General features: G+C 41.5%; 1 protein-coding gene across 3 annotated transcripts in view; it reads left to right on the forward strand.

Moving 5' to 3' along the window:
• Positions 1–26,668, forward strand: part of LOC135496656 (tRNA (cytidine(32)/guanosine(34)-2'-O)-methyltransferase-like) — a 187,700-nt gene that overhangs the window by 32,253 nt on the left and 128,779 nt on the right. For 2 of the 3 annotated variants that reach the window (XM_064786094.1, XM_064786093.1), the window contains exons 2-4: positions 3,188–3,325; positions 13,815–13,884; positions 22,345–22,444. In XM_064786094.1, the coding sequence (XP_064642164.1) occupies positions 3,205–3,325; positions 13,815–13,884; positions 22,345–22,444 (291 nt within the window). In that variant the 5' untranslated portion in view covers positions 3,188–3,204. Of the gene's footprint in view, positions 1–3,187; positions 3,326–13,814; positions 13,885–13,987; positions 14,040–22,344; positions 22,445–26,668 lie in introns of those variants that run through there. The other variant, XM_064786095.1, reaches the window with a different exon arrangement.

Below are 26,668 nucleotides of genomic sequence, written 5' to 3' on the forward strand. Positions count from 1 at the left end.
TCTTTTTTTTGCCAATTTTAACTTGCTTTATTACAAACAATTGTTAAAGTCCAAACTCTGAAACGGTTGAAATCTGCTGATATCTGAAATCAATAATATATATACAAATATTGATGCCTTCTGAAAATGTGAATGAAAAACAAAGAGGGTTTAATAACTGATAGCTCTAGTGATAGCCTTTTTAGCTTACCGTCCAGGGGAGCAGCCTATACGATACCATGGCGTCCGTCGTCGTCCTCCTTCATTAACTTTTGACAAAAGAGTCGCACGTTTCTTAACCACTTGACCTAGAAGGTTCATACTTAGTGTGTAGGTACCCCTAAGCAAGACCTTTCTTCAAGATGAAAAGTAGTGCAATTTGACTGCTTGTCTGTCATATAGGTGACGCTCTTTGAAAACCTTTTTTTGGCTATATCTTGTGAACGCTGCTAGCTAGAATCATGAAATTTTCACCGTAGATGCATCTCATTAGGGTGCTTGAAATGTAACCTGGGTTTTTGATTTGACCTACTTTTCAAGGTCACATAGGTCAAAGTGCACTATCGGCATCGCTGTTAGGTAATAGCAGCACGTTTCGTCACCGCTGGTGTTACGTACTTGAAATCTTGTACATATGTATCAATAGTTCAAATGACCTCGGAGACTGAATTTCGGTCTGGTCTAATTCTTGACGTCGCCACCAGAGGGCCAGAAGTGGAAACCTAAAAGTGTGATACCAAAAAGTGTGATACCTCTTTTATGAGTGACTCGTTTTCGATGTGCAATATCTCGCATTTTTACTCACCGTAGGGTAGTCTATACAACACCGCAGCGTCTGCCGTCCGTCGCCCTCATCGTCTGTATTCTGTTTCAAAAACAGTGGCACATTTCTTAACTGCAAGGGCTATGAACTTGAAACTTTGTACATAGGACCCTTCAGGTCAGAGGAGACCTCTGACAATGAATTTCGGTCCGATCTGATTTGCTTGACTTTGCCACCAGGGGGCCAAAAGTGGAAACCTAAAAAGTGTGATATCTCTCTCATGAGTGACTCTTTTTCGATAAAATTTTTATGATAGGTTCTCCTGGTAAGGATACATCACATATCATACAGGTTTTTGATTTGAACTAAGTTTCAAGGTCACTGAGGGTCAAGTGTCTTAAATTGGCCGTTTGACTTGAGTGTAACTATGGCACGTTTCTTAAACACTAAGCTATGAACTTGAAATTTAGTACTGATGACTCTCTACATCATGTAACCGCTGACAGCGATTTTCGGTTTGATCTGATTGATTACCTGGCCACCAGGGGGCAAAAACTAAAAAAGGGAAAAGTGCAATATCTTGCTTATTAGTGACTTGTTTTTCGATGAAATTTTTATGTAGGTACCCCTAGCAAGGAAACATCACATATCATATGGGTTTTTGATTTGACCTAATTTTCAAGGTCACAGAGGTCAAATGGTTTAAATTGGCTGTTTGAGTGTAACTAGGGCACGATTCTTAACTGCTAAGGCTATGAACTTTAGATTTGGTACACATGACTCCCAACGTCATGTTACCTCAAACAACGAATTTCGATCCGACCTTATTCTCCACTTGGCCACCAGGGGGCCAAAACTAAGAAAGGTAAGAAGTGCAGTATGTCGCTTATTAGTGACTTGATTTCGATGATATTTTCATGTTAGGTACTCCAATCAAGGATACATCACAAGTAATACCAACTTTGGTTACACCTATATACTAGACATGTAGCAATATTTCTTTACCAGGATGAATTCCTAACCACCAAATATCTTTACGGTGAGCACAATGGCCCTTGGCCGTTTCATTTATTTTTTCACCATCAAAATATTACTTCAATATCAAATCATATACAAGTTTCTGAATGGAACTTTTATGTGGGTTGGGTGGGGTCTAACTGAAAGGTTCAAGATGAAGAGATGATATATGTTGTTAAGATGTCTTTTATTGTCAAAGTATTCCAGAAGTCATGATGATACACAGGTTACAAGAAGTCAATGATACACAGGTTACAAGATAGGACCTCACTAAAGTCAGTAAAGATTAGGTCTAATCAGGCCAGGTTACCAGACATTTAACCTAACTTGAAGAGAGCTGTTCCTTCAGTTACTTACAAGTACTAGATGATATTGAATATAAAGGTGAACTGATGATATTGAATATAAAGGTGAATTAACAAAGGTTTACACTTACCTGAAAGGTTCAAGATGAAGAGATGATATATGTTGTTAAGATGTCTTTTATTGTCAAAGTATTCCAGAAGTGCCTTTTCCGCTGAGGCCCTGGGTTATATAGTGCGCCCAGATGAATATTCTGATGAAGACTTTGACCAATAAGAGACCACTCAGGACCTATTTGGAACCCCTAAGGTCAACCCCTTGGGTGTCCAGAACCAATCAGACAAGTGTACTCAAATTGAGGCCACAACTTGCCTCCTTGGCAACCTTCGCTAGATACCAAACTTACTTGGCTGGAGTTGTTACATAATGGTAATCTCTTGGGTAAGCTATCAACGATATGAAAATAACTGGGCTTTCAGGCCAAGCCTGCCTTGGGTTAAACAGTTGCTAAGAAAACACACACCTCACCCAATCTAGCTACTTTATAGAAATCCAATTTGACCAATATGCCTTAAACTAACTAAGTTACTTCACATAAAAACAAGTATGATAAAACCAGGAGCTAATCTCCTGACTTATATTGACTCTAGTTAACAAACCTCTTTGACCTGCGGGCACATCTAAGTAAGGTTCTTGACTCACTGCTACATGTGGATAAGCCAAGATAAATACTGGTAGGCATAGAACTGCTTATATTTGCGTTTGGGATAAAACTGCTAAAACTGCTAAAGTTGGATGGCTAGCTTTTGAAAATATGAAGTCATAAAAACATTTGATTTTGTAGAATCTAACTTGAAATTAACACCATAAAAGAACCCTATCTTTACCCTATTGTCGACATGTTCATGAGACCCAACCTAGCTAACTGATTTGTGCCAGACTTAAAAACAAGAAATGAGAAGGTACAATTTCACCGCCTGAGAAAATGTAAAAAGTAGGCTAAATCGTTGGTCGTGGGAAATTCCCTTTAATATAGGGCAAATAAGGTTTAAACAAATTGTGGTATCTTAAAATATCTGGTTGCCTGAGGAATAAGGCTTTGATTTTTAGATCTTTACCTTTCAGCTTTTAGAATTGGAGTGATGGGAAAATCTTCCAAGGATAAGCGTGATGTTTATTATCGCCGGGCAAAGGAAGAGGGGTGGAGAGCCAGAAGTGCCTTCAAGCTTCTCCAGATTGATGAGGAATTTGGCATCTTTAAAGGTACTGTGAAAATTATTAAGGTCTAAATTACATCATTGGGGCATTTTTTGCAGATTATTGTAAAGCAATCAGTCATATCTGATGGATCTTTGTTATGACTCCAGCTCCTCCCTCTGGGAGCTGGAGTCAGTATTGTTTTCGCTCAGGTTTCTCGTACAATCACGTGACCTCTCCAACACTCGATAATGCATTCTTTTCGTCCACGTTTTAGGCCAATCTTCGGCATGAACATGAAATCTAATAAGCGCAGTACAGTAGAACCTCCCTCAGTGGACACCTCTGCCAGGCGGACACCTCTACATTACGGACACGTCCGGCCAGTCCCGATTTTTTCTAAGTCATTTCCAATAACAAAAACCTCTGTATGGCGGACACCTCTCTATTCCGAATTGCGGACAGGGCGATTCCCTCCCAATTCCCTCCCAATTACGGACAGTAGGCAAAAACAATGGTTTCCCGCGTGCGCTTGGAGAGTCAAGTAGGCCCGACAAGTGTGATATTTGCGTAATTAATCAACGTAATTACCCCATGGCATTGTGTTTTTGTATCCTAATTAAGCCGCGGCATTTGTTTACTCATCTTTTCAACTAATCACATAGGCCTATTGCATGTATTGTGTCAATGGACACTCATAAATCCAAGCGGTTTTGTCAGTGTTGCGGCGAATATGCGTTAGTAAAGAAATTAAAAAAAATTAATTATTAATCAAAGGTGGCTGATGGACAGAAATTATGGTGTTTTTTCACACATTATGACATGTTGAGGAGATTTTGCAATACAAGGGGCACCTTTTACTAAAGAGATTATTCACGCTCTGAGTTCCAAAGTAGCTCACGTCATTCAACGCAACATCACAAGCAATACTGATCAGCCAACAGGTTTAAAGTTTCTACGCTATATGTCGACACAGAGAAAACAAAGACCTGCAAGGCGGGAACTTCAAATCCACCTATCGGACGATTTGGCATAACCTCTTTAGTGCGGACACCTCTCTATTGCGGACACCCTGGCCCAGTCCCATGGATGTCCGCAATAGAGAGGTTGTACTGTACTTAAATCAGATGTTTCTCTCGCCTTGAAAACATTCCTGGGTAAAATCCATTGAGATTAGCCGAGTTAATCTACTTTTTCCGTGTTTAAAATCTGTGCCGCTGAATTCTATAAATAGAAACTATTAACATCGCGGCAGTGTGGTTCCCATTGTGTGCCCTCCCACTTCACACCATGTCAGGAAGTTTTACGGAGAGGGAGGGCGTGCGGTAAGAAGAATGGCCAGAATGACGTCACGTTTTCCTGGCAATGCCTCTTGCCAGACCAGTCAAGCATTGGGAAAGCATCTTTAATTCAGACAACGTTAGAACTAGAGAAACAAATAATGAGGTTAATTTGCAAAATTAAAAGCAGATTTCACCACTAACCAGTCAAATCGGAATACGACGGCGCAAAATGTTCTCGCTTTCCTCCTGCTAAAAAAACTTGTTCCCGCACTCCTATTTTAATTTATGCCAAGGAATATGATGTGGTCTGTTTTCACTTGTTTGTAATTAAATGGTATTCATATAATTTTCTTCTTCTTCTTTCGTTCACCACGTTTTAGACAGTCAGTCTGGATTTTATTATAAAGTCGGTGGTCCTGCGCAGCTGCTGGAGATCTCCATATAACTGGTCATGGTCATTCATATAATGAGATCAATAGTAGTGTCCGTGTCAGATCCCATCGTTCAACTAGTCTTCTCTCCCCAGGTGCCCCACACGGACCTTCAGGTCCCCATACTCAAGGCCAACTCTTACGATATCGCTCTCAAAACAATCCTGGAGTCATGAATTCACAGGTGCTCCTGTGAAATCCCAGTTCTAATTTTGCTTGGTCTCATAATAATAAAAAATTCTCTAATGAACAACATTTTTCGCTCACTATGAACTTGAAATTTTGTACAAATAACCCCCCCCCCCCCCCACTGGCCCCAGTCAAGGTGATCTCTGACTCTGACTAAAAAGGGCAATATCTCACTTATAAGCGGCTCGTTTTCGCTAAAATTTTTATGGTAGGTACTCCTAGAAATGATTCATTACATATCGTATGAGTTTTTGATTTGACCTAATTTTCAAGGTCGCAGAGGTCAAATGGAGTAAATTGGCCGTTTGTCGGTAACTATGGCATGTTTCATAACCGCTGAAGCTATGAACTTGAAATTTGGTACACAATACTCTCTAAATCAGGTGATCTCCGACAATGAATTTCGGTCCGATCTGATTCTTAAGTTTGCCACCAGGGGCAGAAGTGGAAACCTAAAAAGTGTGATTGTCTCTCTAATGAGTGACTCGATAACATTTTTATGGTAGGTTCTCCTAGCATGGAATCATCACATATCATACACAGGGTTTCTGCTGTCTTTGCCATTGTCCCGATTTGCGATAAAAAACACTCAACTGGCAAACGAAATAAGGAAGTTGCGAACTTGAATGAAAATGTGGAGGCACCTTTTTAACTCACCTTTCCGGAGAGCTTATATGATATACCGTGGTGTCCAGCGTCTTCGTAGTCTGTCGTTAACTTTTGACAAAAGAGTCGCAGGTTTCTTAACCCTTTCAAGACGCTTGGTACGCAGGGCGTGTTATGTATTTCCCACACTATTTCCGTATGATACGCTCCGCGTATCATGCCTTCAACACAGTGATACACTACCTGTTTCTGCCATCTCCTAATAGCTCATAAAACTAAAGCTAATGGTTTCGCGAATCTGTTGTGGCTGGTTTCCTGGGTTTTCCCCGGGATTTTGGTGCGAATTGCGGCGTGGCATGTGGCAGCAATAATGGTGAAAAGACAGTCGTCCTCTTTTACGGCGAATGAGCCAGCTGGTGCGGTGCGTTTATGAATGATTCAGAAAGTGGGGATGATGATATTGATTTAGGAGATGATGGTTTGAGTGACTGGTGGGGAAAATGATTCCGAGTGGGGATTATATCTGATCTAATTATGACTCCAGCTCCTCCCTCTGGGAGCTGGAGTCAGTATTGTTTTCGCTCAGGTTTCTCGTCCAATCACGTGATCTCTCCAACACTCGATAATGCACTCTTTTCGTCCATGTTTTAGGCCAATCTTCGGCATGAACATGAAATCTAATAAGCGCAGTACTTAAATCAGATGTTTCTCTCGCCTTGAAAACATTCCTGGGTAAAATCCATTGAGATTAGCCGAGTTAATCTACTTTTTCCGTGCTTAAAATCTCTGTCGCTGAATACTATAAATAGAAACTATTAACATTGCGGCAGTGTGGTTCCCATTGTGCGCCCTCCCACTTCACACCATGTCAGGAAGTTTTACGCTGAGGGAGGGCGTGCGGTAAGAAGAATGGCCAAAATGACGTCACGTTTTCCTGGCAATGCCTCTTGCCAGACCAGTCAAGCATTGGGAAAGCATCTTTAATTCCGACAACGTTAGAACTAGAAAAACGAATATGTTAATTTGCAAAATTAAAAGCGGATTTCACCACTAACCAGTCAAATCGGAATACGACGGCGCAAAATGTTCTCGCTTTCCTCCTGCTAAAAAAACCTTGTTCCCGCACTCCTATTTTAATTTATGCCAAGGAATATGATATGATCTGTTTTCACTTGTTTGTAATTAAATGGTATTCATATAATGAGATCAATAGTAGTGTCTGTGTCAGATCCCATCGTTCAACTAGTCTTCTCTCCCCAGGTGCCTCACACGGACCTTCAGGTCCCCATACTCAAGACCAACTCTTACGATATCGCCCTCAAAACAACCCTGGAGTCATGAATTCACAGGTGCTCCTGTGAAATCTCAGTTCTAGTTAGCAATTATTTTTTCAGAGTTTTAAATTTTTGAATGAAGTTTAGAAAGTTGCTTATATGTTTCAAATAGTAGTTTGATGTGATCTCTTTTAGTTTTTGAGAACGAGCCCATTTAAAAAAGGCCCATGGCATATTTGGCTCCATCCCTGGGTGAACATAACCTCTATCCCAAAAGGGCTGACCACTTGACCTAGAAGGTTCATACTTAGTGGGTGGGTAGCCCTAGGCAAGACCTTCTTTCAAGATGAAAATTAGCACAATTTGACTGCTTGTCTGCCATATAGGTGGCGCTCTTTGAAAACCTATTTTTGGCTATATCTTATGAACACTGCTAGCTAGAATCATTAAATTTGGAACGAGACGCATCTCATATGGGTACTTGAGGTTTTTGATTTGACCCAATTTTCAAGGTCACAGAGGTCAGAGTTTGCTAACGGCATCGTGGCACATTTCGTCACCGCTGGTGTTACTGACTTGAAATCATGTGCATATGCACCACTAAGTCAAATGACCTCGGAGACTAAATATCCATGTAATTTGATTCATGGATTGGTCAAAAGGGTGTTTCAGTTAAAACCCGAAACACAAAAAGTGCTATTTTTCCTGCACTAAAGGCTGGATCATTTCAAATATTTATCATAGGTACAACTAGTAAGATTACATGACATAATACCCGGGTTTTTGAATTGATGTACAGGTCAACTTTGATAATTTCAAGAAACATTGCACGTTTTCTTATGTGACCTTGATCATTCTGAACTTGTACAAAGATGCCTCTTGGCAAGTCCTACTCAAACTCAAATGTGGCCACCAGGGGGCAAAATTTTTAAAAATCATGTAAGTCTATTTTGGTCAAAACTAGAGCTCTGGTATTGATCATATGTGGTGTGAAGGTGGTCACATGCATCCCCTACTTTAACTACCCACTTTGATCCCAATCTGATTTTAAATGTGACCACCAGATCGACAGGTGACCACAAGGGCCCTGGCTGTTTCATTTAAATATCTGGCCATGATAAAAAGAAACTTGAGACCATTTTTAGCTCAGCTAACAAAGTCAGTGGAGCAAGTCCAATAATTATTCGAATGGTGTCCGTCCTTCCATCCATCCATCCATCCATCCGTCCGTCTGTAGACAAAATCAGGCATTTTGTAACCATAAGACCCAGAAGTATTAAGGTAGCAGGAAGGGTTGGGCGTTTGTGGTTTCTGAGTCTGAGGGGGTTGGTGTCTGTTGACTGTGCTTTAAGAGAGACTAGGCATGGCGCCAGTCTCTCTTAAAGCACAGTCAACAGGCATTTGGTCTCAGTATTTGGGAAAGTACAGAATCAAGCCAGCTCAGAGAGCAATGATTGAGTGATGCTGTGGACAAGTCCAATGATACTGCATCAGTCACGACCAACTTCTCATCAGAAAGAGTCACCATCAGCATATTCAATGTTCAGTTCCAACCTGTACCAGTCCAATGCACGCCTGTCATGGTCAGCAGTGGTCAGCTTAGCACGATATGGAACATTCTTCCGAAACTCAAGCGAGGGAAGTCTGCTCATTAGCATATCTCGCGCACTGCTCCTTCTGGTCAAACATCATAGTGAAATCGTAATGGAAAACGTCTGGCTTTGTCCCAGACTAATAAGTGAAGAACTAATAGGTAAAGAACTTCTACTTGCGCGAGACTGCTGTGATGAAATTATCATTGCAGAGACTCCGGTGACGTACACATATATTTTTTACAATCAAAAATGCCCTCAAAAGACGACATGGAATGATTATTTTATTGATATTTCCTACTATATACCTTCCAATTATCACTTTATACAAATAGATCGGCGTTAGGTCGCATGCTTTTCTTTCCTGGTGACACTATAAAGCAAAATAGTTGCAACCCCGTAAATGCGCTATAAGTCCAATAAAAGTGACGGTGACCCGTTATAAATGTTTCGCCAGCTTTGCTTTTTTGTCGCTACGCGGCGCGTTGGGCCCTTGCGTATAGGCACTTCAAATCTTGGATTTGACATGAACAGCACAGGAAATGCTGCTGACAGAAAAACTTTGTGTGGTTGGACTCAAATTCAGCTCACCAGGGGGGCAAAAAGCGTAAATTACAAAACAAGTTTTTGTCGCTTTATTCCGGCTGATAGAAGCTTGAAATAAAGTTGAAAAGGTCTGCATTGTATAGAAGTTTTTTTATAAAATAGATTAGTTTCGATTTATATCACCAGTTGGCGGTACTGAGCAAAAATGTCGTTTGACCCAGTTGACCCTAGTTTGAATTTCCTGCCCTGAACTGACATATATTTCCATCCCTGTAAGAATTGGCCGCCAATATCGCCGCGTAGTGCGTGATTCGCTCCAACACAATGTATAATGTACAGTGACTTTCGAACATGGAAGCTAGTAGTGGTTTCGACCTTTTAATTTCGACCAGATTGATTTTGGGTTAGTGACAAATTTTATATTTTAAGCCATTTCTGAAATTAATTATGATACGCAAGGCTCGAAATAAGCGGTTTCATATCGCAACATGCGACCGAATAATTCGAACTTTCGAGTCGAACGCCCGAAGTCAAAATTAAAACTGCGAAAAGCTGTTGACAATTGCTAGATTTGTGTATGCAAGTTTGTTGGTGATGGGAAGATATGTATATTCGGCAAAGTGACTTTGGAGAGCGCCCAACTTATGTCATCACTTAGATTTCATTATGTTGGTCCAAATGGGAGGCAGGACCCACATGACCTTATAATTATGTATTCTCACACAAGGTGACCACGTTTGAGAATGTTTATTATTTCCCAAATGACGATTTTCTGTACATTAAAAATTCATTATTAGGGTTTTAGCCTTCGAAATGAGTTGGGGATGAAGAGAGTTGCCAAGTTGATTGATGTTTTTGAGATATTAGTTAAGATAAAGAAAATCATGTTAGACAAATATTTCTTTATTTCTCTCATCAGGTATAGAAATGTCAGCCCTTCAGCAGCAAAATTTATAAACATTTGCAAAAAATTCCTCCCCAAATTCTCAAGTTGCTAATCAAATGAAGCTGCTGAAAAGCAAAATTGCTCCAGGTCCAAAAAAAGTTATTTCAAGCCTTGACGCAAGGACCCAACGCGCCGCGTAGCGGCAAAATATCGGAGGAAATGTTGATAAATTATCATTCCTTATCGTCTTTTGAGAGCATTTTTAATTGTAAAAAGTATATGCCTACATCACTGAATCTCTGCAATAGTCATTTTTATCACAGTAGTCTCGCGCAGCCAGACCTTCTTCACTTATTAGTCTCGCGCAAGCCAGGCATTCATTGTACTAGACCTAGATGTTTTCCACCACAATGTATCTGGGCGGAAGAAACACTGCGCAAGATTACCTCGAGCTGGAGATAAGAATAGATTATGCTAATGATCATACTTCCACATTAAGTTTTCCCAGAGTGGTGCATATGTTGCGAAGCTACTTAGCCTAATATCATTAGGCCCCGCGTAGTGGCGCTGAGGCGGCCACTGTAATCAAGAGAGTGGTTGAGTCACTCAATGTTATGATGGACCGAACCAAACTTGCTTACATTTTCGCATTGCTACAATGAAAGACCTACAATCAGAAACCACAAATGCCCACCCCTTCCTGCTACCTTAATACTTCTGGTAATGAAACTTCACACATTCATAGAAAAGATTCAGCACAATTTGTTCATAAGCTCTGTAAGCGACGGGTTCAAACCAATTTGGTAAAAATAACCTTTGAATCGAGTCGACCTTCTTTTCGAAATATTGAAGCTAGGATGAATTGTACAGTAAACGCAACATTACGAATATGACAAATTTTAACTCTTTTCACAGCTTGTTTTTCGATTTCAAGCTCTTGCTGTCCATCCTTGATGATTCAGCAGTCATTATATTCAATTATTTTACATTTTCACCCACAATTTATTTAGATATCATGCTTTTTATCGCCCGACAAAACTAGGTTTAATTTATGCTCAAGCAGACGAAACGATCATGTGCTAAGTCACTGTCAACTAAAGTTGTAAAAATGAGGGCTGAGTATCTGATCTAAACAGTGTCAAAGTCCAGCTCTAAAAGATGGATTGCTCAACAAATAACTCTTGTCACATAGCAGAACTAATGTGAACAAGCAAGACAATGATCAACATTGTTCTGAAGTCATGGGGTAAGGGGCCTTGTCCAAATTATTCGCCGAAATTCACCGGCGAATTTCTGGCGAATTTACGGCGAATTTTTACAAGTTCGCCAAAATTCGCCAAAACCTCCTCAAAAATCGTCAAAAATTCGCCGGAAAGTTTGCCAGAAATCGCCTAGAATTTGCCATAAAATCGCCATAAATTCGCCGAGAATTCGCCATAAAATCGCCACAAATTCGCCGGAAAATCGCCACAAATTCACCGGAAAATCGCCACAAATTCGCCGGAAATTCGCCACTAATTCGCCAAAATTTCGCTGAGAAATCGCCGCTGGTATTTCAATGAACTTCGCCGAAATTCGCCGATCGAAATATATCTGGCTCAAATTCGCCACAGATCGCTACAATCTGGCGAAAATCACCTCCTCGCCGGTTCCTCATTGCAATGTCGTAAAAATAGAAGATCTGTAGCTACCTTGTGTTGGATTATAAAAAATATTGGCCAAAAATAGTACATCCACTGTCAATGTAGAACTGACTGTTCAATGCACGTCTACAGAGCAAAAACATTATAATTATTACTATAGTCCAGGTAACCTCGACCGCCGGGGCTGCGTCGATTCACTAGGAATAAAGCCCAATGTACAGCCAATGTACAGAGCACTGAGAAATACTGAACGCTCCGGTATTCAGTAGGTACGAGGATACCTGGGAATCCCCAGCCTAATACCATTAGTCCCCACGGTGGCGCTGAATTTGCTGCCTTGGGATCTCACTTATGTTCGTTTATCTGGTCGCGCCTTGTATCATAGGATAGGAATAAGTAAATAACCACATTAACGAGGCAAAAAACACTAACTGGTGAGCTGCGACTGCTTTCTGGTATAAAAATGCGCCCAAAAATACGGAAATTCGCCAGATTTCGGCGATTTTCACTTCGCCTCTCCTCGTCGAAATTTGCCTGGTATAAATTTCGCCAACGTTCAATCGTCGAAAAATCGTCGGGAATTCACCGAAAGTTCGCCTGAAATTCGCCTGCAATTCGCCTGAAATTCGCCATAAAATCGCCGCTAATTCGCCACAAATTCGCCGAACTTCACCTTCAAAATCGCCCAAACTTCGCCAAACATCGTCAGAACTTCGCCAAAATTCTCCGGAGACTTTCGGCGAATTTAAGGCGAATTTGTGGCGTTTTTGGGGCGAATTACGGCGAATTTCGGCGAATAATTTGGACAAGGCCCCTAAGGTTGACAATGTAAATAAACAGCGCAATTGACGATCTACTCTGAGACTTGAAATGTCAACAAATAACACATGTACACTGTACATAGTACAATGCATCCAACAGGGGCTGATCATCAGGCTCTTATTATATTCTCAATCATATTAATGAACTTCCTTGATCATTAGCACTTCCTCTGTAGTTCCTACCTTTACCTTTATCAATAATCATTAGGGCTTTATCAGTTGTTGTAGGTCTTGTATTATAAAACTTGGCTATCAAAATTTAAATGTTTTCTTATCATGTTTTACAGGAATACTCTACAGCTGCATTTGAACGATTTTGGTTACACAGATCACCGAGGGAGAGGAGCTGAGCTACACTCATACTTATAGAACCAAACGAACACCTTGCACCTCCCATCCAACTTCAGTGCTCACCCGCGCGGTCAACAGAAGAACCAGTCAATTCTATTATGTCATTCTTTTTCACTGTAATACTCACCTCAAAATTGATTAAATAAAGAAAACCTTATGTGGTAGTTCAAAAAATCAAGTGTATCTGTTAATTTTTTTCAGGCTAAAAAATTATCATACCCCTTGGTCCTCACCTTGCACTTTGAAACTATTGGTTGTCCCTGATGTAAAGCCGATGGTAATTACTGCATGGCTGTACCGCTGTAGGCTGGACCATGTTCACTGGACTGGTTTGTCGCAACAAACCTGCACTTCAAAGGAATTTATGTAAAGGATCAGACTGTTTCTGGTTATGACCATGCATCTACTGGGCTGGTTTGTCTCAACCTTCACTTCAAAGGATTTGATGTTAACATCCTTAACTGGTTGCCCAAAGGTTGTGACTGCGCATCGATTACTGGACTGGTTTTTCACAACCTGCATTTCAAAGGAATTGATACGAAGGTCCAGACTACATTTATTATATGATGCACTTGTCCTAGGTTCTGACCATGCATCTGATGGACTGGTTTGTCTCCAGCTGATTTTCAACAGATTGATGTCAAGGTCCACACTGCAGAAGATACTGGTTGTCTAATTGGTTGTGACTTTTGAAGGAATAAGAGGAATAAAAAGGCAAAATACTCGAACAAAAATACTTGCCTCTATTTATATAAAAGTTTGAAATATTTGTTAATTGTTTTTCGCCATCCTTGTTAATCTTGAAGTAACAATGTGAAATTTTTCAAATTTGTGTTGACACACAGGGTGTCTCATGCATTGTGCTGCATCAAATTCTGATCTTTAAAACTGTGTGAGATGTTACTAAATCAATTTTTTGTTGTACGAATATAGGTGTAAAAAAAGTGGTTGACCTCTGTGCTGCCCCAGGAAGTTGGAGTCAAGTCTTATCAAGAAAACTAAGGTATGCCTTGTTGCAAATTGTCTTGCTTTTGCATAGAATCGTAGAGAAATGGCAGTTTGGTGATAGGCCTTAGCTTTACACCTGGACAAAAGTAGCCTGGTTGACCTATGTGCTGCCCAAGGAAGTTGGATTCAAGTCTTATCAAGAAAACTAAGGTATTCCATGTATGGCATGTATGTGGCATGTTGCAAATTGTCTTGCTTTTGTGTAGAATCATAGAGAAGTGGAAGTTAGGTAGTTGGCCACGGCCTTACGCCTTAGGCCTTGTCTACATCAGGAAACTTTGTGTTTAGTTGTGTTGGCCCCAAAAGGTCTGCATGGGTTTGGTAATGTGCACTTGTTGCAAAACACCATCAAACAGCAGCAAGCGTTTTGTCGAATTGTTTGGAGATATTCATTCTTGAAATTTTGTTCAATGTTAAATTTTTGGCTCATCGCGTGAGCCTATATGATGATGTGGCATCCGTCATCGTTGTCGCCGTCGTCCATCTTCAGCGTATGTTAGCGCGGCAGGTTTCGTAACCGCTTGAGGTCTGGACTTAAAACTTGTACACATGTACCCTTGGGCCCTGGGGCGATTCACACCAAATTTCATTCCGAAATTTTTTTCTTGGTTTGCAACCGGGGGTAATGCAAAAACACTAAACGTGTAGTAGGACCCAAGATTTTGGTAGAATTTTCATGAAATTTGTTTGGTAGGTACTCCCACATAGGGTACATCACATATCGTAGGGGTTTTTGATTTAACCCACTCTTCAAGGTCACCGAGGTCAATGTTCACTAAATCACCGATAGGTGGCACGTTTCATTTCTATTTGAGCTAGAAGATTCAGAACTTGTGTTGACATGTATCTAGGGACCCTCTATTCTACCTCAAATATTTAGCCTGCTCGGACATAAAATTTGGCCACCAGGGGGCCATCTTGAAAATTAAACAAAGCCATTTTACTCTGAAACTAATCATTAGATTAATCATTGGATTGCAACCAAATTTCAGTTGCTTATGTATCTATGTACCAATATCCCAAATTTTCAGTACAATCCGTCAACCGATATGGTTGCTGGGCGGCCATCTTGAAAATTAAACATAGTCCATTACTCCAAAAGTAATGATCGGATTACAACCAAATTTCAGGTGATAATGTATCTATGTACTCTTAAAAATGTCCCCAATTTTTAGTCAAATCCGATTACCAATATGGCTGCCAGGGGGCCACCTTGAAAATTAAACAAATTCCTATTAATCCAAAACTAATGATCGGATTTCAAGCAAATTTCATGTGATTATGTAAGGTAAAATGGGGTATTTGTAGCCCCGGTCTTATTGCCAATATACCCTGTGAACTCTGGATTACACACACCGTCAAATTGGTGCAATAGACCTCGGAATTTCGCGGTCACCTGAGGTGACGAATAGTTGTTTGGGTCTAATTTCATCTCGGCACAACTGACTCAATAGATCGCGGTTGGCTGGTTTTACAAACAACCTGATGACTTCGTTTGACCACCTGTGTTTCAGTAGTCCAGTTTGGTATGCGAATCTTGGCAGCAATGCTTGTAACTATGTCAGGGGTGGGCCAACTATCACCAATTCGAGAGCCTATTTGGAGTCTGAGGGAATTTCCGTCGGGATTTCAACTTCGATAAATTCCCCTGGCCACACTGTAGTTGAGGTGGGCAGGGCGCGAATAATGTGGGCGGCACGAACAGCATGACGGTTGAGTGATTTACTTACTGAACCATAGTTATAAACAGTACCGTCACCTAAGATGACCTGATGTTTAGCTGGTTGTTCTGCAATGTCATTGTACTCAATAAAAGGTATCCAAGCCAGAATGTCAACTTCGTTTTGCACTCTGCTTTCGTGTCCAGTGAACAGTACTCTGAGATGACTCTACAAGCTTGAGGGGTCAAAAGAGTGCAAAAATCTCAACAAATGTGCCATTTTTGGCTCACCTCGTGAGCCTATGTGATGAAGTGCCATCCATTGTCGTCCACCGGCGGTGTATGTCAGCGCATCACATTTCGTTATCGCTTAAGATCTGGACTTAAAAATTCAGTGTGTTCGACTGAAATTCGGCTCACCAGGGGGCATAAACCGTAACTCCATGACTCTTCAGTAGAGACAAGAACTCTTGAGTTCCATCTCTTCCAAATCTTCGTCACAATTTATTGTACGTATTTCCACCTTGCTCGGGGATTAGCGTCTTCTTCTTCCAGAACCCCTGGGGCTAGTTGCCCTCCAGCCTGACCAACCAGGAAGTGGTTGGGAGTCAGGACCTGTTCATCTGATACATCCGAACTACTGTAGGCAAGCGGTCGAGAAATCAACAGCCCCCTCGACTTCTACAACAGCTGTCAACAGCTCCTCATCTATCAATCGTACATCTCCCAATATGGCTTTTAGGGACTTCTTGGCTGATTTGATCATGGATTCAAATATCCCACCATGATGAGGTCCCAATCGGGGATTGAACCGCCATGCAATTCTTCGGTTTGCCGCATCCGAAATCAGTCTGCCAGCATCCATAGACTCAACAAGCTTCCGTAATTCCCTGATTGCACCCACGAAATTACTCCCATTATCTGAGATGACCAATTCTGGTTTCCTGCGTCGGGCTACCATCCTCGAAAAAGGATTGAGAAATCCTCGAAATGCACAGCACGTGAGGTGGTGCATGTGAACAAACAAAGCCATCTCTTATCTGTCTTGTTTCTAGAAATCTTGACAATGTACGGACCTCCGTAATCCACATAGACCCGTGCAAATGCTCGCAGGGGGATTGTCACTCAATAAGCTGGCAATGGAGCCTGTTCTTAGCCTTATCTGTTGCGATGTTTGTTGCTTTAGCTTCTTGCACATCACACAATCATTCAGTACTTTCTTCACCTGCTCCCGTCCATGGACTATCCAGTACCTTTGACGTAGGTCCGACAAGGTAGCGTAGACACCTCTGGGGTGACGTCCTATTCCTAATTCTCCATGATATCTTCGAATGAGTAGAGTGGACAGGTGAGAGTCTGATGGCAAAATCAGGGGGTGCTTCACTTCAAAAGGGAGCTTCGAGTTCTCCAGTCGTCATCCTGCTCAATAGTTCAGTTAATTATCTCCACAGCTCCACAACTTCATTCACGATGTCCTCAGAATTTAGGGAGTCATCTGCATACATCCGATTGAGACACGCTCCTGCTACTATGGGGAACTCCGCTGCATTATCCTCAGCATGTTTCTTGATCAGAAATTGTGCAAGAAACGATGACGCCCTATCCCCAAATGGCAAGCAGACTGACTTGTAGACCTCTACTTGTTTCTCTGTATCTAGATCTCTCCATAATATTCGGTGTTACTTGGTGTTTTCAGCCTCCAGCTCTACCTGGCTGAACATTTCCTTAATGTCTGCAACCAAGGCCACTAATCCCTATCTAAATTGGATGAGGCTATCCACAATGTCCAGTTGCAACCTGGGGCCAGTCATCATTTCATCGTTGAGGCTCTTTCCAGCTTGGGTGGCAGCTCCATCGAATACAACTCCGACCTTAGTAGTGAATCGATCCTCCCGGACTACAGCGAAATGAGGGTAATACAAGCCAGGTGTATTCTCATCCTCTTCAGATATCCCTCGGATGTAGCCCTTATCTATGTTGTTCTGGAATGTCTCTCTGTACTTCGCAGCAACCTCAGGTTTTCTGAGCAGACTTTTCTCCAAGTTTTCCAGTCGTCCTGCTGACTGTTTCATTATCCAGTAGACTTGGTCTATCCTCATTGCAGGGGATTTTTACTCGATATCGCTCTCCTGCGAATGTGATGGATTCTGAGCCTTTTTTTAAAGGTGTTTTTTCTTCTGGGGTATGAGCTTTGGTTAGTTTGTGTACGATGCCCATATCCCACAAACTTCTACTGATCCATCCAGGCTAGACACACTGAGTGTCCCAAATCCACTAGATACCTGGGTATATTCATTCACTGGAGTGGAAAGTGTTAGATCGTTTGTTCCACCGTCAATCCTAGTGACCTGGCCATGTCTGTTTTCAGATAAGACGAATCCGACCCATCGTCAAGAAAAGCGTAAATCTTCCGATTACATCCTTTACTATCTTTAACATACACAGATAGTACACGGAGGGCTACCTTGGTTGTTTGTATCTTGCCATCTGATCAAATGCCAAATGCATTGTGAGGCTTGTCTATTTTTTCCTTGGTTGTGTCGGTGGTCATTGGATTCGATCCATGCAGGCTTTGATGGTGTGTTCTTATACAGTCATCCACCCCACATTTCTTAGACACACCACACTGTAGTCCTCGATGTCCTCTCTGTTGGCACCTGTAACAAAGTCCTTTTTCTTAGGCTGATTTCCATCTATCCTATATCTTTGCTTCCGTCCATATCCTGCACTTTGATACAGCATGCTTCTCTTCACAAAGGGGACAACCCTGTGGTACCGTGTTGGAGTATTGTGCAGCTGACACCGCACTCTCATGTGTCTGTTGCTTCCTTGTTGTAGGGTTTCTCATGTCCTTTTTGTCTGGTCCAGTGCCGGTAGCATGTGACCTGCTTTTGAATTTCCATTTTTCCTTAAACTTGTCGTTGGACGTTTTTCTGTGTTTATCATATGGCCGTTCAAAGCTCAGATATCTCTATACGGATCGCTGCCTGTCGATTTAACCATGTTGTAAATGTTTCTAAGCCTTCATCCTGCTTCTCAGCCACCTCGTTTTGGTACTGGAAAAGGAGTCGATTTGGCATTTTGTGCAGTACCACTGTGTAGAGATGGTCGAAGTTCCTTTTAGCTCATTACCTCGTCCAGAGTCCCTCAGTTTTGTTGGTAAATTCTGCTTACTCAGTCAAATCTCCCTCCTTAACAGGCTGCGCTGTTATAGTGTTGCCCGTACATGGCCTCAGTGCGCTCTTGCCGCCTCTGTACAGAATCTCCAATTTTTCTAATGCTATTTCATATTGGGCTTCAGTGTAGCCAAGGTTCTTAACAAGATCCAGTGGGGTACCTCCCAAGCTGCTCTTGAGCATTACCATCTTGAACTTTACTGGGGCCTTCGCTTGGTGGACGAAGATGTTGAACTGTTCGAACCATTGTCTATATAGACCTCTTTCGCCCTCGAATTTTGGTAGTTTTGGTTTCGACATACCATGAAAGAAGGATTTTACTTCTTCTTCCTCTTCTCTTGGTTTTGGAGTACTGAAATCAACCTGTGTATGCGGGGTTGTCTCTATTGCCGGGTACCGATCATCCAGCTGAGTCCATGTACCTGATCTTGGCCTAAATGTAAAAGTTGAAGCATCACCCTCTAGCTGCTTTCTATTTTCAGCTCTGCTGCCACTTTTTCTCGTTCAGCAGCATCAGCTTCTCTTTGTAATCTGAGCTGCTGCTCGGCCTGTCTAATTTGGAGTTCATTGAGGTAGACATCTCGGTCTTGCTTTACGAGTAGCTCTGCTACCTCAGCTTTTATCGCCTTCTGTCTCACTTTTTCAGATTTCGACGAGGCATGTGTTTTATTTGACGTTTCAGAGCTTGCGTATGAGTGGTTGCTCCCCACACATCGGCGATGCAATCTTTGTGATCCTTAACCCGACGTTTCATCTCTCAAAAGAGTTGAAGGTCCTTAAAGGAACGGAGGTCCCCTGATGTCTTCAGGCTATCAGTAACAGACTTCGACTCCAGTAGGAATTTTCCTAATCTGAAGTCTATCCTCTGTAGTGCCGCTGATGAAGCCCCTGCATCTAACATGGAGACTGATTTTTTGCAGTGGCAACTAATTTCTGTGATCGTGTTTTCTCTTCCCACCTCTAAAATCTCTGAGTCCCGACTAGATGTGGATACTCCATCCATTGACATAGCCTCTCTGAAATGTCCAACAATGTAGTCATTAGGATGGTTAGGTAATCTCACTTGCTATTTCGGTCTCCATAACTGTTTATGTTCAAACTCACCTGTAAACATAGCTGTCTTCCGTGGTATTGGTAAATCACGACTGTAGGCCATGGCTGAAGTGTATGTATAACAGTGTATATTATCGAAGATCTAAAACTAGAATTCAAAATTCTGACCTAAAATTCTCTTGTGAAGTTTCAAAAAACTAGTATACAGGTCTTACCTCCGGATAACAATGTAAGATTTCTAAATTAATACCAGCACTCTATACTCCACAAGCTCGAAATTTCTATGTTATACAACAATTATATCATCCTTGGGTATAATTCCCTCACCCTTCTGACTCCAGTGGTGAACGCATGATGGATGCTGTAGTGGCATAACTGCCTTCTAGTTGGCTGGGTAACATGAATGTTATCAGCGGAAACGTTTTGATGCAAACTCACTAATATGTTTCGATCATGCCTAAAAACATACAAATGTTGATTTCTCCTGGCAACATGTTGAATCTGGGCGTTGTAGTCCAATCTCCTAGCGTCAAAATCGAGCGCCGAAAATTTACAATACAAGTAAATTAGGCCTGTGGTTAATGACCTCATTCTCCACAAAGAAACATCCTACCCTATCAGCAGACAGGCCAACTCTTCCACTAAATATCGTGCTTTGTAAATCCGAAGTTCCCTGAAAATTCAATTGACCGTGTCCGCGATCAATGGAACTGTTTGAATCCAGCAGATAATCCCTGTAGCGCCTCACAAATGAGTGTCTGCAGACAAGAATCCTCATGCCCGCAAGGTGGGACTGATGTCCAAATAATAATAAATCCGAAATCAAGTGAGTGACTGGGGGGAGTGAGCCGGGTGTGGTGAATGAGGTGCCAAATAAATCCAATTTTAAGATCTGAAATTCCCATCAAATCACAACAAAATACAAGTCAAAGTCACAGTGTAAACTCCTAATAAAGACATGGAATCCTTATCAGCAGCTCTGCATGAATCCGGTCGGAGAGACCACTTATGTAACGGTGAAATTGGGCACATAAAATAATAATTGGAGTTTACTTACAGGTTAGATTGTTCATCCTATGTCAGCTAGGCACTGGCACCTCTTGCGCTTTGATATACTAACTACCGATATTAGGAATCCACTCCATGTAATGCAAATCTGTGGGTGCTGGCACAGGGCCTATCCGTTCACTGCTGAAGTTTGCAATGAAACTAACGAACCCAGTGGTTCATTAGGGGATATTCCCGTTCGATCCAAATAAATCAATCAAGCATTCAGGATATGTGCACAACAAATAAAGCTCTCATTCGACGGACCCCGGGGTAACAGCGGAATCTAAATAACTGGGACACTGCATGTTATCCAACGAAAGTGAATCAAAATCAATATCCGTTCCTCGATATTCAAGAAAGATTTGGAATTATGCATCCCCAGAACAGCATTTCGATTTCCAAGCTTTCAACTCCATCTTGTTTCAGTGTTCAATGTTCGATCCTTATATCATAAATTAGATGATTAGAACTCGGGAAAACCGCGATTCGGTATGTGATTTGTCAGTTCGAACTACACTCTGGCCCAGGGGGTGCTTCATGTGATAAACTACTTTTGGCTATATCTCATGGATTATTATGCTAGCTAAAATCATGAAATTTTTACTGCAGTGTGTTCATGAGACTTTATCACATAATACCCAGGGTTTTGATATTACCTGATTTTCAAGGTCAGAGGGGTCAATTGCATAAATTGACTGTAATTGGTTTCTGGCGCATATCGCCACAGCTATTGATGCTAGACTTTTCATCTGTGGGGGGTTTGAAAGTCTTATGGTGCCATTGTGCCTTTTGGCATATTTGATGATTTTCAAGCTACGCTTGGCTCCAGGGGGTGCTTCATGTGAAAAACTACTTTTGTCTGTATCTCATGAATTATGCTAGCTAAGGTCATGAAATTTTTACTGTGGACACTGCTAATGAGAATACATCAAATAATATGTAGGGATTTGATGGTTTTCAAACTACGCTTGGCCCAAGGGGGTGCTTCATGTGAGAAACTACTTTTGGCTATATCTCATGAATTATGCTAGTTAAAATCATGAAATTTTTACTGTGGACACTGCTCATGAGACTACATCACATAAAATCTGGGTTTTTGATTTGACCTACTTTTCAATGTCACAAGGGTCAAATGGTGTAAATTGATCGTAATTGGTTTCTGGAGCATATCTCCGTAACTATTGAGGCTAGGCTTTCATCTTTCGGTGATTTGAAGGTCTTATGGTGCCATTGTGCCTTTTGGCACTTTTGAAGTACGCTTTGCCCAAGGGGGTGCTTCATGTGAAAAACTACTTTGTGCTATATTTCATGAATTCTGCTTGCTTAAATCATGAAATGTTTACTGCTGACCCTGCTCATGAGACTACATCACATAATATCTGGGTGGGGCATGGGGAATTGTAAGCAGGATGGTCATTGCTGATAATGTCAGCCATGTTCTGCATTGTATTAACTCTAATTGTTGGTCAGGTGGCTGACTTTTTATCAACTCTGTGATGCTTTTATTTCTATCCAGGGGTGAAGATGGTAAAAATGATGCCAAGATATTAGCTGTTGATCTGCAGGCTATGGCCCCCATTCCTGGAGTGATAACAATACAAGGAGACATCACTAAGGTAGGAAATTCATGGCCGGTTTTCATTTCACATATGGTCTGAATTCTAACCCCAAACGATATTCCGAATATTTTGTGTACACTCGCAGGCATAGTAATCATATCTATTAAGCAGTTATTTCAGCATATGTTGCTGAACACACTTTAGACGATCCTGAGGAAATCAGGGGCTAATGTTTGCTTCTCCGGCCCTGCACACAAACCCCCCGAGACATTTGCCTTCATTTGGTGAAGTAGCCAGTGCAGAAGTAAGTGTGCCCAATCAGAGTGTTGCTTACATTTGAGTCTAGGAATTTCCAAAACAACATCCAAACTCGCCTTCATTCTCCGGCGCAGAGGATAGTAGTGATAGTAGTCCTACACTATGCTTGAATGTTATCGTTGCTTTGGAGAATGACTCGCATGATGCGATGATGTGGTGTCCGTCGTCGTCCACTGTCGGCGTATGTTAGCACGGCACATTTCATAACCACTTGAGGTCTGGACATGTACCTTGGACCCTGGGGCGATCCACACCAAATTTTGTTCCAAAATTATTCTTGGTTTAGCAACCAGGGGGTGTAATGCAAAAACATGAAACATGCAATAGAACCCGTGATTTTGGTGGGATTTTTGGCTTTTTGGCTCACTGTAGGGGAGTCAATACGATACTGCAGTGTCTGTCGTCCATCGTCGTTGTCTGTCTTCATTGTTGCCCGTTGTCTGTATCCTGTTTTCAAAACAGTGGCACGTTTCTTAACTGATGAGACTATGAACCTGAATCTTTGCACATAGAACCCCCCAGGTCAGGTGACCTCTGATACTGAATATCGGTCCGATACATGAATCTTGACTTTGCAACCATAAGTGACTCGTTTTCGATAACATTTTTATGGTTGGTTCTCCTAGCAAGGATGCATCACATATCATACGGGTTTTTGATTCGACCTAATTTTCAAGGTCACATTTCTTAACCGCTAATGCTATAAACTTGAAATTAGGTACACACGACACCCTATGTCATATAACCTCAGACAACGAATTTCGATCCGATCTGATTCTCGACTTGGCCACCAGGAGGCCAAAACTAAAACAGGAAAAAAGTGCAATATTTCGCTCATTCACTGCTGTGTCAGTCATCGTCGTCGTTGTCGTCGTTGTAGTCTGTATCATGTTTCAAAAACAGTGTCCTGTTTTTAGCTCACCTCTTAGCAGAGGTGAGCTTATCCCATACCGTGGCGTCCGTCGTCCGTCGTCGTCGTCGTCGTCGTCGTCGTCGTCGTCGTCGTCGTCGTCGTCCGTCGTCGTCCGTCGTCCGTCGTCCGTTAGCAGGGCACGTTTCGTAACTGTTAGAGCTATTGAGTTGAAACTTGGTACACATGTACCCTTATGTAATGACACCTTGGAGACCAAGTTTCGGTCCGATTTGTTCATGGTTTGGCCACCAGGGGGCCAAACGTTAAAAGTGAAAATATGCAATATCTCCCTTAATAGTAGTCGGGAAATTTGGAAAAAAATATGGTAGGTACTTCTAGCAAAGGTGCATCATATATCCTCCGGGTTTTTGATTTGACCTCCTTTTCAAGGTCACAGAGGTCAAATGGTGTAAATTGGCCGTTAGGATGTAACGATGGCACGTTTCTAAACTGCAATGACTATTGATACCAAATTTGGTACACATTTACCCCTTAGTCAGGTGATCTCAGGGACCGAAGTTTGGTCCAATATGATTCACCACTTGACCACCAGGGGGCAAAATCCAAAAACCTTAAAAATGTAATTATTCCTTTACTTCTTGCCCGATTGCCACCAATTTGATATCATGGGTACATCTGACCACCATACAGTATATGTCACACAGGTTTTTAATTTGACCTTCTTGTCAAGGTCACAGAGGTCAAATGGCGTAAATTGGCTGTCAGGCCGTAATTATGGCACGTTTCTTAACTGCAATGACTATTGATCACAAATTAAGTACACATGTACCCCTTGGTCAGGTGATCTCAGGTACTGAAGTTTGGTGCGATCTGATTTGCCGTTTGGCCTCCAGGGAGGGGGCCAAATCCTAAATTCTTCAAAATGCCATTATTCCTAGTAATGACTTGCCCGATTGGCACCAATTTTATATCATAGGTACATCTAATTCTAACAACCATTCAATGTGTCACCCGGGTCTTCTTTGATTTGACCTACTTTTCAAGGTCACAGAGGTCGAATGTACTGTAAATTTTCCATTTTGGGGAAATTGTAATTGCTTGGACCTACATCAAACCTAACACTACATGACACAATACCATGCTCTTTATCCATCTTTCCTCCACATGAGGTGAGCACAATGGCCCTGGCCATTTCATTTAACCGCTAGAGCTGTGAACTTGTACACAGGACCCCCTGGTCACATTTTTTTGCATGCTGTTTGCCACACGTGCTTTTTAGATTCGTCCCTGCCATACTGCACATGGGCAACGGGAGAAGAATCTCATGTCTTGACTTGAGGGGACAGATCGACGCAGTTTCGATCAAGGATTAGAAACGTACAACTGCGCTCTGCATCGGCATAGGCATACCTAGTCAATATCACTAGGAAAAAATCTTCTGAAAAAATCGTATATATATTTCGCCAAAATGCATGTTTTCGCGCTGACTAAGTTTAAACTTGGTCTTTATTAATGACTATCAGAAGAGATATAAGCCTTGCCGAATGTAAATATTCGCCAATCCAAAGGTTAAGATTCGTCCCTGCCATACTGCACATGGGCAACGGGAGAAGAATCTCATGTCTTGACTTGAGGGGACAGATCGACGCAGTTTCGATCAAGGATTAGAAACGTACAACTGCGCTCTGCATCGGCATAGGCATACCTAGTCAATATTACAAGCATAAAATCTTCTGCAAAAATCGTATATATATTTCGCCAAAATGCATGTTTTCGCGCTGACTAAGTTTAAACTTGGTCTTTATTAATGACTATCGGAAGAGATATAAGCCTTGCCGAATGTAAATATTCGCCAATCCAAAGGTTAAGATTCGTCCCTGCCATACTGCACATGGGCAACGGGAGAAGAATCTCATGTCTTGACTTTAGGGGACAGATCGACGCAGTTTCGATCAAGGATTAGAGACGTACAACTGCGCTCTGCATCGGCATAGGCATACCTAGTCAATATCACTAGCAAAAAATCTTCTGCAAAAATTGTATATATATTTCGCCAAAATGCATGTTTTCGCGCTGACTAAGTTTAAACTTGGTCTTTATTAATGACTATCGGAAGAGATATAAGCCTTGCCGAATGTAAATATTCACCAATCCAAAGGTTAAGATGCTTATATTGAGTGTAGTCCCAATATGAGGTTGCAGCTGTTTAGCCGCCATGATGACATATTCTACCGCTTATATAAATAGTTCGTAGCACTGACATAAACTATTAGTTCTATTTCATTTTTATGTGTTTTCTTGCATTGTAATCCTATTGTTTGTAGTATTAAAACAATAAATATAATTTTAACGACAATGGTACTTTGTGTTAGTTTGTATTTGAGGAAGAACGCGCATCGATATGATGAGTGAGGCGGTCAGTGGCGAGCTCACTTAAATTGCAGGCAGCTGCCGACTCTCAATTTAGGCTGAACACTGCGGGTGTGTCGAAGGTGAGAGAACTATTCTATTTTCGTCGGGTGAATAAATTTCTGGTGAACAACATAATTAGCAGAGTCCTTTATAATTTATGCTATATCTATCCTATATGATGATCCGAAAGTTCTGAGAAATCGGCAATGGCGGATTGCCATTATCGAATTTAGGCCACAATCACAACCGTGACAATTGTGCGTTCAAAACACCTATGAATGACTCCAAACTTACCAGACTCCATTCATAAGATATACCTCCTGAAAATAATTGCTGAAACCTCGGTAAACATGTCATGAGTGCTCAAACTGACCATTTTAATGACCGTTTTCCTCTCCCTTGATCACCCCTGTAGAAATGTACTGTACAGCGCGTATAGATACATGTGCAGTGTAAATTTACACATGAATGCATACAAACCTGCCAAATTATCATTAAATTCTTAATCGTATCAATTAATTTCCTTGATCATTAGCACCTTATCAGTGTCTGTTGATTATATATAACTTGGTAAGCAAAATAAAAATGTTGTCTCATTATGTTTTACAGGGATGATGGGCAGTTGCATTTCAACGTTTTCTGTAACCACATCATAGTTCGCCGAGGACCAAGAGAGA

The sequence above is a fragment of the Lineus longissimus genome, chromosome 12 (genome assembly GCF_910592395.1).
Source record: "Lineus longissimus chromosome 12, tnLinLong1.2, whole genome shotgun sequence".
Classification (NCBI taxonomy): domain Eukaryota; kingdom Metazoa; phylum Nemertea; class Pilidiophora; order Heteronemertea; family Lineidae; genus Lineus; species Lineus longissimus.